Below are 17,792 nucleotides of genomic sequence, written 5' to 3' on the forward strand. Positions count from 1 at the left end.
TTTATTTGTAGTCTAACTGTTCGAGTTCTGCAGGAGGGTTGAACAGTGATAGAGTCTGTGTTAGGATGTGTCTTTTCCAAATATATATTCAAGAAATGCTTAGGGTGCAGAATTCTATTTGAGGCAAGTGTGATTCCTCACACTGCTTTGCTCTCCAGAAACTTGTGAAGATAACCTTTAGAACAAGCTCTACAATAATTCAATTAGGGGCCTTACTACATATATTTTAAATGCAGATGATTGCATTAGCTCTCTGCTTTTTTTTGTTTTAACTCGGAAAAAAGGGATTAAAGGAAACTGATTAAATGATGTGTAGGATGATAATTAGATTTGTCAGCCTCAGCTCTTGGCTCTGTCATTTCTCAGGTTCAGTGGCTGGTTTTTCTACCAGTTAACCTGCACCAAGAGTTTCATATTTCTTTTTGCAGTTCATGGCACAATCCCTGGGTACATTTCTTCTCTGCTCTGAGAGCAGGAGCTCTGCAACAAAGCTAATCTGTTTTTTTGAGATATGTGCACATGAGCTCAGAGTATAAAATTTGCCCCTAATTTTCTTCATGGTGTTTTCCCTTATGTTCTGTTCCTAAGTTCTGGATAACATGAGCTCATTCACCTCACCAAGTGGTAAGTTTGTGCTCCTTGATGGAGCTTGTAGCTGTGAATAGACAAAGACTTTTATTTGTTACCTGCAGTTTTAGCACTTTGGATGTAGTACGTAACACTAGCTCTAGAGTTCTGTAGTTTTTATGCCAGCAATAAACAGATCTGCAAAGAAGACTTGAAAGACCATACTGCTGCTGTAGAAATAGAGGGCATGTGCTGTAAGGAGACTTTGGAGGAGAAGGAGTTCAGACCTGGCTGCATGAAACTGCCCTCTCCCTCCTTCCAGCCTGATGCTTCCACACTGCTCTCCAGTCGGCAGTGTGGAAGAGACTTGGGAGGTTCAAGTGGGAGATGGCTTCTCTCAGCTGGAAAGCAGTGCCTGGCTGCCTGAGTTTTTCTTCTCCCCATCATGCCTCTCCCAGCTGGAGCTTACCCCCATATGCACTATGCAGCCTGTGCAGCACAATGCATAAATTCTAATTTATACCTAGAATGTTGAAGGATTTGGACCCAGAATTTCATGCCAGCCTGTGGATGCTGCAGCAGTGTGTCCTTTGGACACCTTGTGAAGAGTTAGATTGCTATTATATACAATGTTGAATCATAAAAATGAAACACCTATTCTCTGTATAAATCAGCAGCTGGTAGCAGTAGCCACAGCAGCAGTGTGCTTGACTGCTGGATGTTATTCCTTTGGCTGTCCAAAGGAGACTCTGTCTGAGACACAGCAGATTCTCCAGAATCTACCCCACTTGTTTTCTCTCTCCCCCAAAGCAGTGATTATTCAAGGCACTATGCACAGCAGACCCAGCATTTCCCTGTTTGCTGAGTCTTTGAGAAGTGTCCCTTGTTCCCCATCAGCCCAAGAATAAAACAGGTTAGATACACATGTCCCAGACCTGGTTGGCAGGCTTTTGTTACTCTGGAGTCACTGTAGGGTAGAGGATTTTCCAAGCTATACAGTTGGCTCCACCCCTGGGACACTGCCCAGTGCTCAAGCAGCTGGATAGCCTCTCTGCTAGCACACTAACTGCAGTTAGTAGTTTTCTCATTGACCTCCCTGAAACCTCTGTCACTCAGAAATCACAAACACCCCGAGCAAAGGGGCTTCTGCTCTTCCTTTGCTAGGAACACCTTAAAAGACAGTAATAGAAAATCAACGTCATCCATGACAGCAACATTTCATCTTAGTTTGGACACATCAGTATTAGGAGAGCTGCAAATTGGAAATATCTCTGATAGGAAAAGAGACTGAGTAGACTTGGCAGGCAGGATTGAAATAAATCATTCTGCCACTTTCTCACTTCTAATAAGGAGAAGGGGATCAGAGGCACACACAGATGCCAGCTATCTAAAGTGTTGACACTTCAACAGCCCTGGTACCTATTAGAGTTTCTTTACAGAAATTTGGCATTATTTGCTGGAAGTTAACACATGAAAACTAGGCTAACAATCAAGAAAAAAAATCTGTGATTGAGGAGTGTGTAGGTAGAAGTCCTGTTCTCTACCTGAGAAGGAGAACTGGCCATAATACTAGAAAGTGTGCTGCTAGGCAGCAGTTCCCTATTAATGCCTTAATAATGTGGCCTTGGTTACTCCAAAAGCTTTTCTCTGAAGAAGGCTGTTTGCAGCTGAAATCTGCTAAGGAAGTGTGGGAGACTTATAGAACTCTGTGGTCTTTTCAGGATAAAACACAGCAGTTGCTGCACGGTATCTGTGTCCTGTTCTGCTGCTGCTGCTGCTAAGCTCTTTTAAAGCCAGCAGGTTGTGAAGCAGAACAGAAATGTTCTAAGACTGATGGCTGCCAGGATCTTCACTTTACATTTTCTAAAATGGGTTTTCAGTGTATGCCTCTGACTGATGTGTTTTGATCTCGCCTTCAGGTGGTCTTAAACATTTCCACTTACAAAGGAAGCAACTGATCAAAACTGTGTGCGGTCCATTGAAGTTGGAAGGGGAGATGATGCAAGCTGGGGATGGGGGAGGTTGGGTCTTTGTTGGCTTTCTTTGTCCTCCAGAACATTTGAGCTGTTCATTCTTGTCTTCTCTCAATCAAGCCCCTCCTATCTTCCGAATACGTAAAGTTCTCTTTTATGGCGGTAAGACGTCTTCTTTCTTTTAGTTTCCTGTAATTTATCCCTTAGTGTCAAGTGTCTCCTTTAGTGCCTAGGTGGCCAGGTAGTCCTAGTAGCTGTACTTGGGTTTATGCTTGTGGCTGCTTCGCATCTTCTTCTTCTGCAACTTAGAAGCATTTTAGATGTCCTAGAAAACAGGAAAAAGCTTGAATTGCTTGCTTTTAGTGCATTGTTTAATTTTGAGGAACTAAATCTGATTTAAGTCCTTTTTACATCCAAGTCAGACCTTTCCTCGGCAAGAACAGCACTTTCCACGTGCGGGAGCAGCAGCTGGCAGCAGCACACATCCGAGTTAATGAAGTTATAATTGTCCATTGGTTTCCTCATTCCCAGGGAGCAGAGCAGGCACAGTTATTGCTCTGTTTGTTTCCAGTTTTAGATCTGCAGAGGGAGTTCTCATTTTCTTCTACCATTGCTTGAAGTATAGCAGAGGGTCAGCAGTTCAGACGCTGAGTATACTCCTGCTTTCTTAGTGCTCAAGAAAGATATGAGGTTATTAATGTAAAACAGGAATGGACTTTACACAGTTCCCTGTGGAGTGAAATGAACCATAGTACATGTAATTTGTCCGTTGGACCATCACTCCTGAGGATTATGTCTCTCAGATATTGGGCATTTTAATCTCTTTAAAACAAAGATTGGGTTTCTCTTTCTTTCTTTTATTATTTTTCCTTTTTTTTTTTTTTCGAGATTGTATCTGTGTGAGTCTGTGATGTGAGCTAGGAGGAAATGTGTATTACACTCTTACAAAAGCTTGCAAACAAACCACTGGAACATTCAACTGCTTGACAGTTGACAAAGGTTTATGGAAAAACTGGGCATGAACATGTCTGTGGATTTTGTGTTTTCAGTTGGTAATTCACACTTGATTTGGATTTCATTCTTGTGCATGTTGATGAAGGTTCATGAGAGATGTGGAAGTTTCTCAATGTGTTAAATTAGTTGCAAGAATTCACATTTACCTGAAAATAGATAATGTTGTAAGATAGGCATGCCTATCAGTTAATAACCCATTCAGAGTTGAGAAAAATACTCACTTTTGAACATAGCTGAAACCTGTCTGCACATGAGCACTGATGCCCTTGGAAAGTTACATCAGTGATGGGATTTCCATGTTAAAGGTTGAAAGAAGAGTCTAAAGTGAAATACTGGGGTAAAAACCTGAGGCTAAGCCAAAATAATGTATGTTTTATTATAATATCTCACATTGTAGTCATGGACTAGCAGCTTGCTGTGGTGCTAGAGTGAGCAAAGAAGCTTGGCACAAAGTGTATTCCTGCTGTGAAACTTGGCAGAAGAAAGAGACGAATACAGACAGGAGGCACAGGGGAGTGGCAGTGCAGAATTGGTCACCTGATGATGCAGGGTCACAGTACAGGCAAAAGCCAGCTGCTGAATCCTCATATCATGAAAAAGAAATTAATTTTAATCTCTTCAAGGAGGATTTTGAAGAAAAACAGTGCAATAGAAGGATCTGCCTGTGTAAGCACATGTGGGGTGGCTTGGGAGAAAGCGTTGAGCTGATTTTGGGAGAATTTAGCAAGTATTTTAAATACATAATTGTGGGCTGATCAGAGGTGGGAGTCAATTACTGAAAGATGGTAGTGTGGACGTAGGCTGTGAAGAGCCTGAGGAGTGAAGACGTGGACCATGCATTTCTCCTGATAAGGAAGGGGAGCAGTGATCTACGGAGATATCTGCAGAAACGTAGGTCTGACTACGGCCAGTGCTTTGTGGTGTAGGTGTGTGGGAAGGGTTGTGTTGTGGAGGTAGGGGCATTATACAGGGAGAAACTGCATTTTCCCAGCATTGCTTGGGTACAAAAATACAAGGAAACCTGGCAGGAGGAAGAAGCTCAGCAGCAGACCCTGCTTTCTGGAAGAGAAATATTAATTTTTCCAGGTGGGAGCAAGGAAGGCTTCAGTTCCTGTGTAGTCCATTTGATCTTGTTTGAGCCACGTTGTCAAACTCTTGGTGCTTTCTACTGTTGTCTCATAGGGGATGTAATGTAACACATTGCTATTGCCTCTGTTTACATCCAAGAATGAACAGATTTGCTTGCCTTAATTTTTCCCCTGCAAAGATGGAGTCTCAACTGTGATATGTTAAATGAAAAAGCCATGAGACATTGCTCTGTTTTTATTGCTGTGACAACAAAAAATGTTCAACAAATGCAAGTATTAATTAGAGCTACAGAAAAAACTCTAGAACCCCAGTAGTCCCAACCTCCAAGAGCTTCTGCCTGCTGCTGAAATTCTGTGTTGTAAAGATTTTGCTGCTCTATAAATGCTTCATCCTCAACACCCTTGTATTCTGCAGACATTCTTCATAAGTCCTTCCCATGCCTGATGTGATTACAGTGGTGAATTCAGACCTAAATGCTTTTTTTTTCCCCCTTCCTTACAGAGCATGAGAAACACAGACTGTGTAAAAGTGCGGACTATATGAATTTGCACTTCAAAGTGAAGTGGCTGTACAATGAATACGTTCGTGATCTGCCTGCCTTCAAGGGAAAAGTGCCTGAATATCCAGCGTGAGTGTTTTAAGTCTCCCGTAGTAAATCCCTGCTATCTACTTCCTTTTGTTACCTTGGCATTAGGGTGGCCATTTGGATTTCCTGTGGCTGCCTTGAAGATACATCATTTCTTACCTCTCAGTTTGCTGTGTTTGTATGCATGTTTTTCCCCTGTGGTGTTCTGTGCCACTGTGCCTCACCCAGCTCAGTCCATTATTGTGCAATATCTCCCAACATTTCCAAAGTTTAGCAATGGCATGAACAGACTTAAAGCTACTCTGTGTTTTCAGTGTGGGCAGTTCTTGAATAGAAGATGTGTACCTACAGATATGCTTTATGTATATATACTGTATATGTGGATGTCATATGTACACGCACACAACAGGATTTGTAAGTAAAGATAATGTTTTTGTTAGTAAGACTGGGTGGCTTAGTTGTAAGTATCAGATAAGCTGTTGCTCTTGAGCTCTAAGCAGTTGTTTGCAACTTGTAACTTCAAAAGAGCAACAATAGATTTCATACCTGGAGAAGTTGTATGGAGGTTGTAAGAAGGTGTATGAGACCAAAAGGTTGTCTGAGCAACCTGGAGGAAATGGTGTAGCTAGAGTGCTACACCTGCCTCAAGCAGCAGCAGGTATCCTGGGTCTTAGCAGTGCTTTAACTGGTTTTCAGAACCTTTCAGTGATGTTTACTCCACAACTCCTTTTATCCTGTGGTTCACTGTTACTCCTTCACTAGGTTTTGGGGATTTAACATACGCTCTCATTTTCACCCCCTCGAAATCTTTCTGGCTTCAGTTTGAGCTTGTTATAGCCTGTATATAGGCTGTACATAGAGAATAAATTGTTCCTGCTTTACAAGAGGAAAATGCTTTGCTCGTGCTTCTTTATGGTCTTCTGCTGGTTTTTGTTTGTTCCTAGCTTTCCTTCTAAGTGGGATTTACTCCCCTCTTTCAAGACAATTTGTCATAACATTTGGCCTTAAATATTGATGTTCTGTCTAGACCTTACCATGCATTGCCTTGCAGGCAGTGTTGCTGCTTTCATATGCCATGTACTGAGTTAAAAGCAATCTTTTTTATTTTCTTTTATTCAGAGATATTGCTGATGAGTGATGCTCCCAGTGGGCCACTGGCTGGTCTGCAGACACCCTCAGCATTATGTCCCACCACACTGCTGTTCCCACCGTGTACATGACTGTTCTGTGCTGTCTAAATGCAGCACTTTGCCCCTGTTAACAAACACATTTTTCCTGGACTGTGTTTCCAGTTTGGCACTTCGAATTCTCTTGCCGTGCTGTTGTGCATGCAGTCCCTCAAGCCTGGTGCTAGCTGCATGTTAATCAGACTTGAGGCAGTTGGGCATAATTGCTTGGTATGGGCTGTGGGCCTGATTAAGAAATCAGGTCAGCAAGAGACATAAGCTGCTCACTGAGCAGGGTGCTAGAGTGACAGTCTCAGAAGCCCCTTTCTCTTTGCAGTGCCTCTGAGTCAGGGCAGTCTCATGCAAGCCATCAGATATTCTTAATCTCTCATTTTCTCCTGTATAATCAGGATAATGATGCTCGGTTTGTTCTACAGTCTGTTCTGCTCTGCTGGCCTTTGTGGTAGAGCTTCAGTGCTCATGTGTGTTTGCAGCAGTTGGCTTTGTTACTTCACCCTCCTATTTCAGTACAATAGCCACATGGTCAGACATAGGTGATGTTTATCTCAACTGTAACCTTCACCTGTCACAAAGTATTCCCTTGATATGAATTGTCCTTTGATTTGTTTCATCACAAGTGTTTTTAGCCTCAGAACTTCCTTAAACAAAGGAGTCCACACATCAGGTTTGCACATTAGTAAACTCCATGGATGAAACTAAATTGCTACTCTCCAGACAATGGTTGGGCTGTTGATACCTCAGGTTTTAGCTTTTATATTTTTCAGATTCTCTACTGCTTTAATGTGTAAGTATGTAAGCTAGTAAGTAAGTAAGTAAGCTAGTAAGCTTCACAGAGTAGGGAGACAAAACAATTCCTTCTCTAGCTAGGGACCAAGGACAAATGATCCAAATCTCAGGCCCAAGAGCACAAACAATGGCAGAATGAAGAGAGAAAAACAAGAAGGATGGGACTTCATAACCTAAAGCTGTAATTGGACAATTAACCCCAATATGCTAATGGACCAGAACTTATAAAAGTGAGAGACCTCGTGACTGGTCATTTTGTGACCATTTTGGGTTCATCTTGGGTGTAGCCCTGGTTGGGCTCTTGTACTCCCCAAGTTGTATTCATTGAGGCCTTTTAATAAATACCCACTTTATTCTTTAACTCTGTCTAGCCCCTGTTCTACGTCAGCCTTTACAAGGCATCACTGTCTACTTGTCAGATGAAAGGCTATCCACAAATTCACTTTTCCAGTTTTTAAACTCTGAGAAACTGTGTTCGTCATAGCCTTGAGATATGACTGAACAAAGTGCAGGGTCCAAAGTATTGAAGTTGAAGTTTTTATTCTCCCTTTATTTTCTGAAACTCAGAAGCGTTTTCTGAAATGGAAGTAGCTACGTAATTAGGAGTGTATCTTCAAAACTTCTTCTCTGCCAGCTAAAAGCTGTGAAGTGTCAGTTCCTGAAAACCCCAGCTTTTTAGGTGTGTAAATACATGTTCTATGCTTTGTTTAAATACTGATCTTAGTGTGCAGGTAGCATTGTAGCTCTACTGGAGACTGCCTCCTCTCTGATGGGGTAAGATATTCCTTCCTTTGAGATCCTGTCAACTTATTCTGGCTCTCTTCATCAAACACAGTATTGATTATTTTACTCATTGGAATCCTGCCTGCCTTCTCGCCTCAGCTTTTGCCAAGGCACAGCGATTGTTCCTTAGGTACCCACAGCAAATGAGCAAGATTAAATCACCTGCAGAGTGTGACCCTGAGGGAGCCAGGCTCATGGCCAAGCTGAAATGGTAGCCTTTTGTGTTACCTCGCTGTTGTGCAGCCAAGAGAGGTGAACTTACATTTAGTCCTGAAGTGCCACTGCCTTTCCCAGCAGGCAGGACTGAAGTGTATTCTGTGCAGACCTTGTTTGGAGAGTTTGGCTGTGCCATCTGGAGCCAGGCTGTGCTGACCCCTGTGAGCACAGAATGTCTCTGAAGCAGCACCGTGAGCTGCTGCTGCTGCTGTGTGAGTCATTACAGCGTTTGCTTCCTGACCAATAGTTGAAGCAGATGAAGGAGAAGATATTTGCCATATAACAACATTTTGAAGCTATTTCTGCCTGAAATTAAATTATTTTTATTCATTTCTGTGCTAGATAATTTTGTATATTGTTCTGGATATGTTGCCTTTGTAGCCCTTGGAGTCCTCCTGACTTGCTCAGCAGCCCAAGCTGATAGTAAGGTATTATAAGAGGGTATTTGGCCTAAGATAGTTCTAGGTTTATGTTACAGCTCAAAGCGTAGTTTGGCCCTGAATGTACACATGGACTGGAAGTATTTGTAAATTATTTGCATCTCTTAGGTTTTTGTGTCAGCCAAAGGACAAAATTGAGGCTGGCTTTGCGGATGTACTTATAGAATTTCCTGATCTAAGTGGTTCATTCAACCTTCATGATAAACCTCTTCCTGAAGGTAAATGCTTTCTTTTATGAGAGGGGGAGCAAATACACCACTCCCACCCACCTGTACCATTTTCTCTGCCACCTTTGCTTAGACTATTTGGCAAGATAGTTAGGTATACCTAGGCACTTGATTTTGTGTAGCAACATATGGTATCCATAAAAATGGGCAGTGTTCTCAACAGCAAATGGCCCTTTCTTGTGAACATGGTGCAGTAACTAAGGATGAATTATAATTTGGAAGTTGCTCTCCTTCTCAAGAGTGAAAACTGTGGCTTCTGGCACAAACAAGTAATCTTCCCTGCACGTTGACCTGTGACATGTGAAGCAGTCAGCAGCTCACAGCCTTGGAACAGTGAAACAGGTGGAAGATGCTTCCTTGTGAAGTGCCTGAGTTCCTTCCTAAGGCTTAAGCTGTTTAAAATACACTATTGCAGTTTAAAAGAAAACGTTGAAAGCTTGAGAAAATTGCAGCAGACTTCAACATATGCTGACTTTTAGGAGCCTGAAGTGCCATTCAAAAGGAATTCTTCCAGAATACAGGAAGTCCATATGTCTGTGACAGTGTTCCACTGTTGCTGTCTATAATAAATAGGGCTACGTAGACAGGTTGCTGTTGGCATTTTAACACTGTGTCAGTTACAGTTTCCAGCATTAGCATTGATGTGCTTTATATTTCAAAGTGTAGAGATTATTTAAGGCTATCTAGTATGCTCTGCATGTGCATTTGCTCTTGATCTCCCTCTCATGTCTGGCACATGCTTTCATGTTCTTTGCAAACTCAGCCCACAATTAGTACAATCTCTATGATCACAGCTGCCTGTGTAGAGAAGGCTGCATTCTCTAAAGCTCATATAATAATCTTTTGTTTGGACTGAACTACACATGGACACTTCTTTCTCTTGTTTGTGAATGGTGTTTAGTAATATTTGAAATTAAGATTTGCTTCAGCTGTGCTGTGTTGGCACTTGCCTGCAACAAACTCTAGACAGACATTTCAATAAGGCTGTAAGTGCTATGTTACTGCTTAAACACAGGCAACAAAAACACACACACACCCTTTTGTGCTGTGTGTGTTCCTTGGAGCAGAGGACAGAGCGACCAGCTGTCAGATCCCATCACTGAAGCTGCTTCTCAGCTTGCCTGTTTTCACACTGCCTTTTTGGTACACCCAAGTGAGCAGCAGGACAGATGCCTGTGGGTCTGGAGGTCTTCCTTGTACTCTGTGGCATGTGGATGGAATGGAAAAACATGACAAAGTGCTTTGAGGTGAAGCAAAGTTAAAGGTGGCTCTCAAGGGGGGTAAAGGGGAAGATACCAAGAAGAGAAAAGACAGGAAGGACAAAAGCAGCTCAGAACCAGCCCAAGTGATGGTACAGGCCCTGTTAGCTTGTGTAGAGGTGTGAGTGCATGCATGGACAGCAGCATTCAGACATCTGACAGCTTTCACGAGGTTTGCTGGGGTTGGAGTGCTCCCCTTCCTGCTGTAACTTGCTGTCTTTGCTCCCCTGCAGGTGGTTTGAGCAGTTTGTGATGCAGTGGCTGGATGAAAATGAAGATGTTTCCTTAGATTTCCTGCATGGTGCTCTGGAGAGAGATAAAAAAGATGGGGTATGTAGGTTACTACTTGGTGCTACATCATACAGTGCACAGAACCAAATAAAACCAAATAAATTCAGCTGTCTTATAAATGGAGAATGTAGTCCTTTTTGCTTGCTAAACAACTGAAAAACTCATTTATTGTAGTACTTTACAGGTCACAGAGAACTTTTTAATAGCAAGGTGCGTATCATTCATTTTTGTCTGTTCTGCTGCTGTTAATCTGTCAGCCAGTGGTTTGGTGCTCTCTCAGCTCTCTCTGTTAGGGAGAAGTAATTGAAATTGAAAATTGAGGCACTTAGCATGTACTTAGTCATGCAGTGAGAATGTGACCTTAATCCACTGACAGACCAATCTTACTCTTAATTTGCTGAGTGTTGCCAATGGAGAGAAGAGCTTTCCAGTTACTCAGTGACTGTTGGCACTGTAGTCTGTGACACTCACGCAACATTCTGTTTAATAGCTAAATCTTAAAAAAAAATTAAAATACTTCTTTATTCTCTCCTTCTTTCCTCATTAACTGGCAGACAAACCATGCATTGCATTAAGGATCTCAGCATCATCATACATTTCCCTGGTGCTTGTCATGATTATAGTTAGTGAAGGACAGTAAATTTATAATCCAACCAGAAAAGGCTATTTCTCTCCTCTAGGTCTAATTTTGAAGAGTTTTTGTCTAATGCCTTCAGTATGACAGATGATGGGAGCATCCATGGGTGGGTATATTTCCATTTGACAATGACTCTTTGTACTCTGTTTCAGTTCCAGCAAACATCCGAGCATGCTCTGTTCTCTTGCTCAGTGGTGGATGTGTTCACTCAGCTCAACCAGAGCTTTGAAATCATTAAGAAGCTGGAGTGCCCAGACCCTGTCATTGTTGCCCACTACAATAGGAGGTTTGCAAAGGTAATACCCTTAGCATCCAGATGTTTATCTTTTCTTAATGGGGTGTAAGACAGTACAATTTTTTTTTCTTGCTTCCTGGAGTTCTGCCGTGGTAGAGGACAAGTAACAGTGCTCACGTCTTGTCTTCACAGACTATTGGGAAAGTGCTGATGCAGTATGCTGACATACTCTCCAAGAGCTTTGAGTCCTACTGTTCCAAGGAGAAATTGGTGAGTTAATGCTGAGCTTCACTTTTCCCCCAGAGAATCATGTAATTGTCCTGATGAGACCAGACTCACACTGCACCTGACCATGGTGATGGTGTAGATATTTTCAGTGTTGTTTTTTATCATCATTTGGATGCCTTTGAAGTTTGAATTCTGGCTTGTACCTAAAATAAAAACAGGTCCTGAAGATGAAATGCAGGGTTTGGAGGCTGTCGGGTCCCCTTGAAATTAACTTCCACACTGACTTTGTTTTGTGATTTAAAAAAAGCAAAAGTGGGCACGATTGCTCGGTATATCTGGTACTTAGAGAGGTCTGTTCATCTGGGTATTCTGCAACTGGGAACTGACCATACCATTTCAAGCTGGAGAAAAGTGATTTATTTTTCTTTAAAATAATTTTTTATATATATTTGAGTGCTGAAATCTGTGCATACCATGCCTCCTATGTAACTCTCTGATCTGGTGGTACCTGGGGAAGGGTGTTGAGGCACAAAGTCTCCCACTGGTGACAGTGTGTTGGCATCCTGAGCAGTCACCTGCTTTTGTCCCTTCAGCCTTGCATCCTGATGAACAACATCCAACAACTGCGGGTGCAGCTGGAGAAGATGTTTGAAGCCATGGGTGGTAAAGAGGTGAGAGAGCTCAGAGTCTGAGTGTTATCCTCATTCCTCCTGCACTGTTGTTGATGGGTTGTTTGCATCATATTTGTTCTTGAATACTGCAGTCATGAGAAGAGCCTTGTGACACCTGGCACTGTAAGTGTCGGGAGATAGCCATGACTGAAGGCTTCCCAATGAAATCTGTCATCAAATGCAGAAGCAAACGTTTTGGAGCACAGAATATCATAGAAAAGGAGAGAAAAGATTGGCTATTGTGCTCACATGGGTGTGGGTGGTGGAGGTCTCAGTACTGTGGGCATTGAATCATTTTATATGTCATATATAAATGTGGGACAGTGCCTTTAGCATGAAATGTCCAGTATCTAATACATTACAGATATGCAAATAAGTTCTCTGCTTGTGTTTCGAGGGATATTCAGATGTGTCCATTTGTTATGAGATGGTAATTTTTAGAGAAATAATGTTTTACTCCTCCAGGTCACTGGTTTTGTTCTGATGTAATATAAGTATATTTTTTTCTCTTCTTTTTTCATTGCTTTTCAAGATTCAGGAAGATGAAGAAAAGCCTGCTGATGCTGATGTTAGGAAAAATTATTTTCAAGTGCATTTTCTTTGGTTGTGTTGCGATAGAATCTGTGCTATGACCTGTATGCCAAGAGAAAAGTCAGCTTTGCTGATGGACAGCTCAGTTTTTGCCTGTATTGCTTTTCTAAATCTTTCTTGTGCTCAGTGGCAGAATTCTGTGAAGTGGCAAAAATCTCAACAACTAGATTTACCCCATGAGGCAAGGAAAACTGCTGTCATTCTTTCACATGTCACCTCAATAATCCTAATTTCTGAGTCCTGCATCAAGAACTAGCATTATATGCTTCCTGCGGTAATAGCAGCAGTAGCTAAATACTCATTTTTGGATAAAAATAAACTTGTGATAAAATGTTTGTGATGTGGCCTATAAAAATTTAATGCCTGTGCTTATAATTTCCCTTAAGGAATCGGTTTTCTACTGCTTTCTGTAGTGGTAGCCATTAAGTAGGGTTTCCCTATATTTAAAATTGAAAGTATCCCTTGATACTGTATTAAATAAATATGGTAAAAAGGTGTTTCTTGAGGTTATTGGCTACTTTCCCTAGACTAAATCTCTTCTCTGCATTCTGCCCTCTAAAACCTTCCACGGGAGGTGTAAATAAGGTTAAAAAGGGGTAGTGAACCCACTATTTCCCCTGTATTATGGAATCAAAAGACTGGAAGGGGAGAGAAACCCAGACTGTGAAGAGTAAAACAGGAAGAAATGTGGCAAACACACTAAGAAGCTGGGAATCTTTTGTTGGTTTGTTTTTTTTTTTTCCATTTTCTTTTCAAATGGTGCTTATTGCACTTCATATGGCTGCCACTGATCACCAGAAATAAATTGTGTTGTGTTAGGTGCCTGCATTATCTGCTGTCCCCAGGGGTTTCCCGCTTGGTGACTGTGTAGTACATCGCTTCTTGACTCAAAAACTGCCAGGTTCTCTGTTTTGCTTGAGTAAACAAGGTCTTGTCCTAGTTTGCATATTCTTTTGGCTGCAGATTGAACCTGACAATTGGGTAACAATAGGTGAGACAACAGTTTTGACAATAGAACTTACTGGAAATGCATCTGTGGGTTCTATCCTCCTTCAGGAAGGACAGTTCTCAGTTTCTGTGGCAGATTTGTTCTATAGTCATCTATCCATGACACAGTAGCTTGCACAAAAGTAAGCATTATCCTGACAGCTCTATCTAAAAAAACTTCCTTGGGAGAGTAAGAAACTAGCATAGTGGTATGCCCTGATCTTGAACTGTTCTACTTCTTGGATTCTCAGAGGTGTTCTTGAGAGCCAGGTACCAAATATTCCGTTGTTCCTGTGACAGGTATGTTACTTGTGCCACGTGTGCAGCCAGACCTTGGGACTGGTTTCAGTTACCATGTGCTTGTGGCTTCATCTGCTTCTGATTCCCAGATCCATCTCGATCTGCAGCTGTAGCTGTAGCACTGCACAACTCTGGAAAGCTCCGACATACGGCTGTTACGTGGTGTTCTTTGCCAGTGGGTCAGAACACACCCTTAGGGAAACTCAGGTCACTTGCTCCCTTTTGCAGTGAGGGAAATGAAGGGACAGGGCTCACCTGTGGTCACCCTCCAGGTGTAGTGGTGTAATATTGAACAGAAGTGCTTGCCCAATGCTATTTATTGAGATTGGGCCCTTGGACATAGTGCCTTTCTTTACTCTCTCCTCCACCCACTGCCTCCAGTGAGTTATAGTGCCTTTTCTCCTCACTTTTCTTACTCTTTTCTGAACTGTAGTTCTCAAAACAGGGCAAAAATTGTCCAGCATCTCTGGGTTTATTGTGTCAGCATCATGTGGTCTGTGAACATTACTAGTCAGAAACAGTAAGCACAGTAGCAGAGCTTTTGAGAGCTCTGTTTGGAGGGATTCCCTTGGGTCAAGGCAAATATATATACACATAAACACACATGCATACACAGAGAAAAGTACCTTAAATAAATTTTAGGAATTAGAATTGATGCTTTTATTTCCCTTCTGAGCTGTATTGATCTCATGGGATCAAAACAGCTTCATCATGACTCAGGAGCATTCTCAGACATCCCAGAGGCACGTTTTGGAAAGGCAGTGTTTATGAAGTGGCAGATAGCATTAAAAGCATAATGAATAGTGTGAAACTGGGGGGGTGAGTCCTGGATATCTTTTGAAACCTTTTATTTCTCTGAACCATCTCCAGTACAGCAGCAGAGCAGAGATTATAATTTAGGTCTCTGCTGGGATGGGCTACACATATTCAGTGGTAGTGTTTGCCTGAACTTGGCCCTATTTATTTAATTATTCATACTTTACCTAATAAAACCTAACATGACTTGCATTTTCTGCCCACCTCTGTGGTTTTCCAGCAGACTTCAGCCTGCAGTCCATAATTTTGCTTAGCTTTTCATGAGTGAACTCGTGGCAGTGAAATTAAAAGGTGCTATACTGCATTGCACACTGCTGGAATCTAGATGTAGTGTGAAAGACTAGTTTAAAACATTTCTACACCTTTTTTCCCCCAGAGAAGCATGTGAGGTGAGTATCAGAGACAAGCACTGCCTAGAGAACCCAAGGAATTAGCTGCTGAGCAGCAGCATATTGTCATCGTGCAATTTTTCATGCCTTTGGTTTCAAGCTAATCTTCACAATTAAAGCTTCAGGAAACTCTTCTCTTAATGCTGTGCCAGGGTTAGCCTACATTTTACATCCTAAGTTAGCCATCTGAATAACAAATTGCAGGACAGCTTAGAAACAGCCAAGACTTACATAGAAATATGCTCAAAGGATTTGTGATATCTAGTATTTGCTCCTCTTTAGCATCCCACATGCCATAGCTAAGGCTGCCCTAGTGTTTGAGAAGTTGGCAGCTATTGTTTGGATTCAGTGCTGCATGTTTCTTACTCTTGAAGAGTAAGAATCCTATAGGAAAGTGGGGAGATGCCTGAAAATTCAGTGCATGTCCTTAAAAGGGGGTCGCATCTGCTGTGAGCTCCCAGGGGCTAGTGGAGGGAGGCAGACCAAAAATCAGCAGCTTCAAACTGGAGTCAGATGAACTCCATAACTTGCTAAAGCTAAAATAAGTTAGCAGGGCATAATTCTTCAGTTGCTGATATGGCAGATCAGACCTGATGATTTCACAAAGTCTCTGCCTTTTATAGATGGGAATTAATTAACTTCTTTAGCTTTCTAGGAGGCAAGAGTCATGTCTCTCCACCTACACCACCTACAGAGAAGCCTTCCAGTTCCGGCCACTCACACTTCACCAGTGTGTGTGGAAACCAAAGAAGAACTAATTCCATTTCCTGGAAAACTTGGAAGCCCATCACTGCAAATTCTTAGGCTCAGGAGTTCTGTTTCATGAATGAAGAAAGGACGAGAAGATTATCCTAAATTCAAGTTTCTAGCACTTAGATATAAATGCCACCATTCAGATGAGAAGAGGACTTGAGGTTCCAGCCCTAAATGGGTTCAGATGATACTTTGAGACCCAGATTCTCTGAAAAGCCAAGTCCCAGATAGTTTCAGAAGATTAACAGAGGCTTGACTTCTCCTCTGCAATTTAAATACGGGATTAACTTTTCCCTCTTTCCACCTCAGTTTTCAGCATCACACATTTAGCCTCAGACACAGAACTGTAGCTATGTCAGCCATTATTTCCACTGGAATTGAAACATTTGCTCAGAGATCAGAAGCCACCTCAGTGTGGCTACTGTCCCATGTTTTGCACAGAGAACTTTTCATTCTTCCTCTGAATTATCTGTCATATACCTACAGAACGGAGATCATAAGCCTGCTGAGAGAAATGGTGTGGATACGACATGTGGCAGTGACCCTGCTGCCTAATCCTGTTTTCTGCTATACCAGCCAGATTTATCATGCAGTCCAAGTAGCATTTCCTGCTATCAGTGATAGCTGATATGCTTAAAATTCATTGACTGAGCAGCAACAGCAACACCGTTGTGGGTTCATTTAAGCACTCTTATCAGTGCTTCACCACATTGGCCAAGTTTGTAGTTAATACCCACATGCTGCGGTACTCTGTAACTGACATATGATTTATGTATGGGAAACAGCAGTACACACCTACCAGCACCTTCCTAATGAACTTACATTACACTCAGATAATTCCCCAGACTTTGCTTTTGAGCCAAAGCAGGCTGGTGCCTAAGCATTTACCATCAGTAACGTGTTATGTGGAGTCCTTGTTCCCTAGTAGCAGTTGCTCAGAAAACAACAGCTTTTATAGCAGGACAGGGTCCTTGTGGATGCTGAACCAGAATGCTTACTACCAGGGTTTGGCTTCCTGACGATGAGGCTGGGCACCTCAAAGTTAGATGTGGGCAGCTGTCTTGCCAATTGTACCCAGAGAGCTGTGTGTGTGAGCTCTTGTTCTTTACCACAGATAATGGAGCTCAGCAAAGCATTGTGTCAGCTGTCTCTTCTTGCAGTACTGGAACAACAATGCATTTGCAATGAGGAAGATCAGTTTGCAGTGAAATACAGCAGTGAGGGGAAAGCTTAGAGGTAGCCAGGGAACTCTCCAGGCCACCTCACAGTAAAATAAATCGTTGATTGCATAGTTAATGAATCAGGGCAAGAAGTTGTTGATCCTGACCTCAAACATCCTCTAGGCTGTGCATCTGATAGCTTATAAAGAAGTAGAAGTAAATAGTGAAGAATAATTGTCTTGTACCAAATTCTGAAGCTTTTTTTTTCCCTGACTGGAAAAGCAGTTAATTGAAATGTTTTGATGAATCATGAGCTGGTCCTACCTCAAATCTGTCAGAAATGGCTGAAATCAGAGGGCAATTCAGTGCCATTAATAGCAGAGCAAATCAGGCAGCTTGTGACTCATTGTGCCTTTACGCAGTAGGAGGGAAGGATTAATGTAGGGGCAAGAGAAACCACCACCACCAAATGCTGTTTTTATTTTGTTACCTACAAGCTTGGCTAGAATGAATGCTGATTGTCATGACATTAGCTTCCTTCTGCCATCACAGAGCAAGAGTGTTACAAAGATGATAGGAAAAGAAATTTACTTTAATAAGGGAAAAA

The 17,792-nt window shown here is 42.0% G+C and overlaps 1 protein-coding gene across 2 annotated transcripts in view; it reads left to right on the forward strand.

Moving 5' to 3' along the window:
• Positions 1-17,792, forward strand: part of UNC13B (unc-13 homolog B) — a 208,263-nt gene that overhangs the window by 161,479 nt on the left and 28,992 nt on the right. For both annotated transcript variants that reach the window (XM_041403854.1, XM_041403855.1), the window contains exons 26-30: positions 5,145-5,271; positions 10,361-10,457; positions 11,208-11,351; positions 11,483-11,560; positions 12,112-12,189. In XM_041403854.1, the coding sequence (XP_041259788.1) occupies positions 5,145-5,271; positions 10,361-10,457; positions 11,208-11,351; positions 11,483-11,560; positions 12,112-12,189 (524 nt within the window). The remainder of the gene's footprint in view (positions 1-5,144; positions 5,272-10,360; positions 10,458-11,207; positions 11,352-11,482; positions 11,561-12,111; positions 12,190-17,792) is intronic.

The sequence above is a fragment of the Onychostruthus taczanowskii genome, unplaced genomic scaffold, assembly GCF_017590055.1.
Source record: "Onychostruthus taczanowskii isolate IOZ18803 unplaced genomic scaffold, ASM1759005v1 scaffold204, whole genome shotgun sequence".
In the NCBI taxonomy this organism is placed as follows: domain Eukaryota; kingdom Metazoa; phylum Chordata; class Aves; order Passeriformes; family Passeridae; genus Onychostruthus; species Onychostruthus taczanowskii.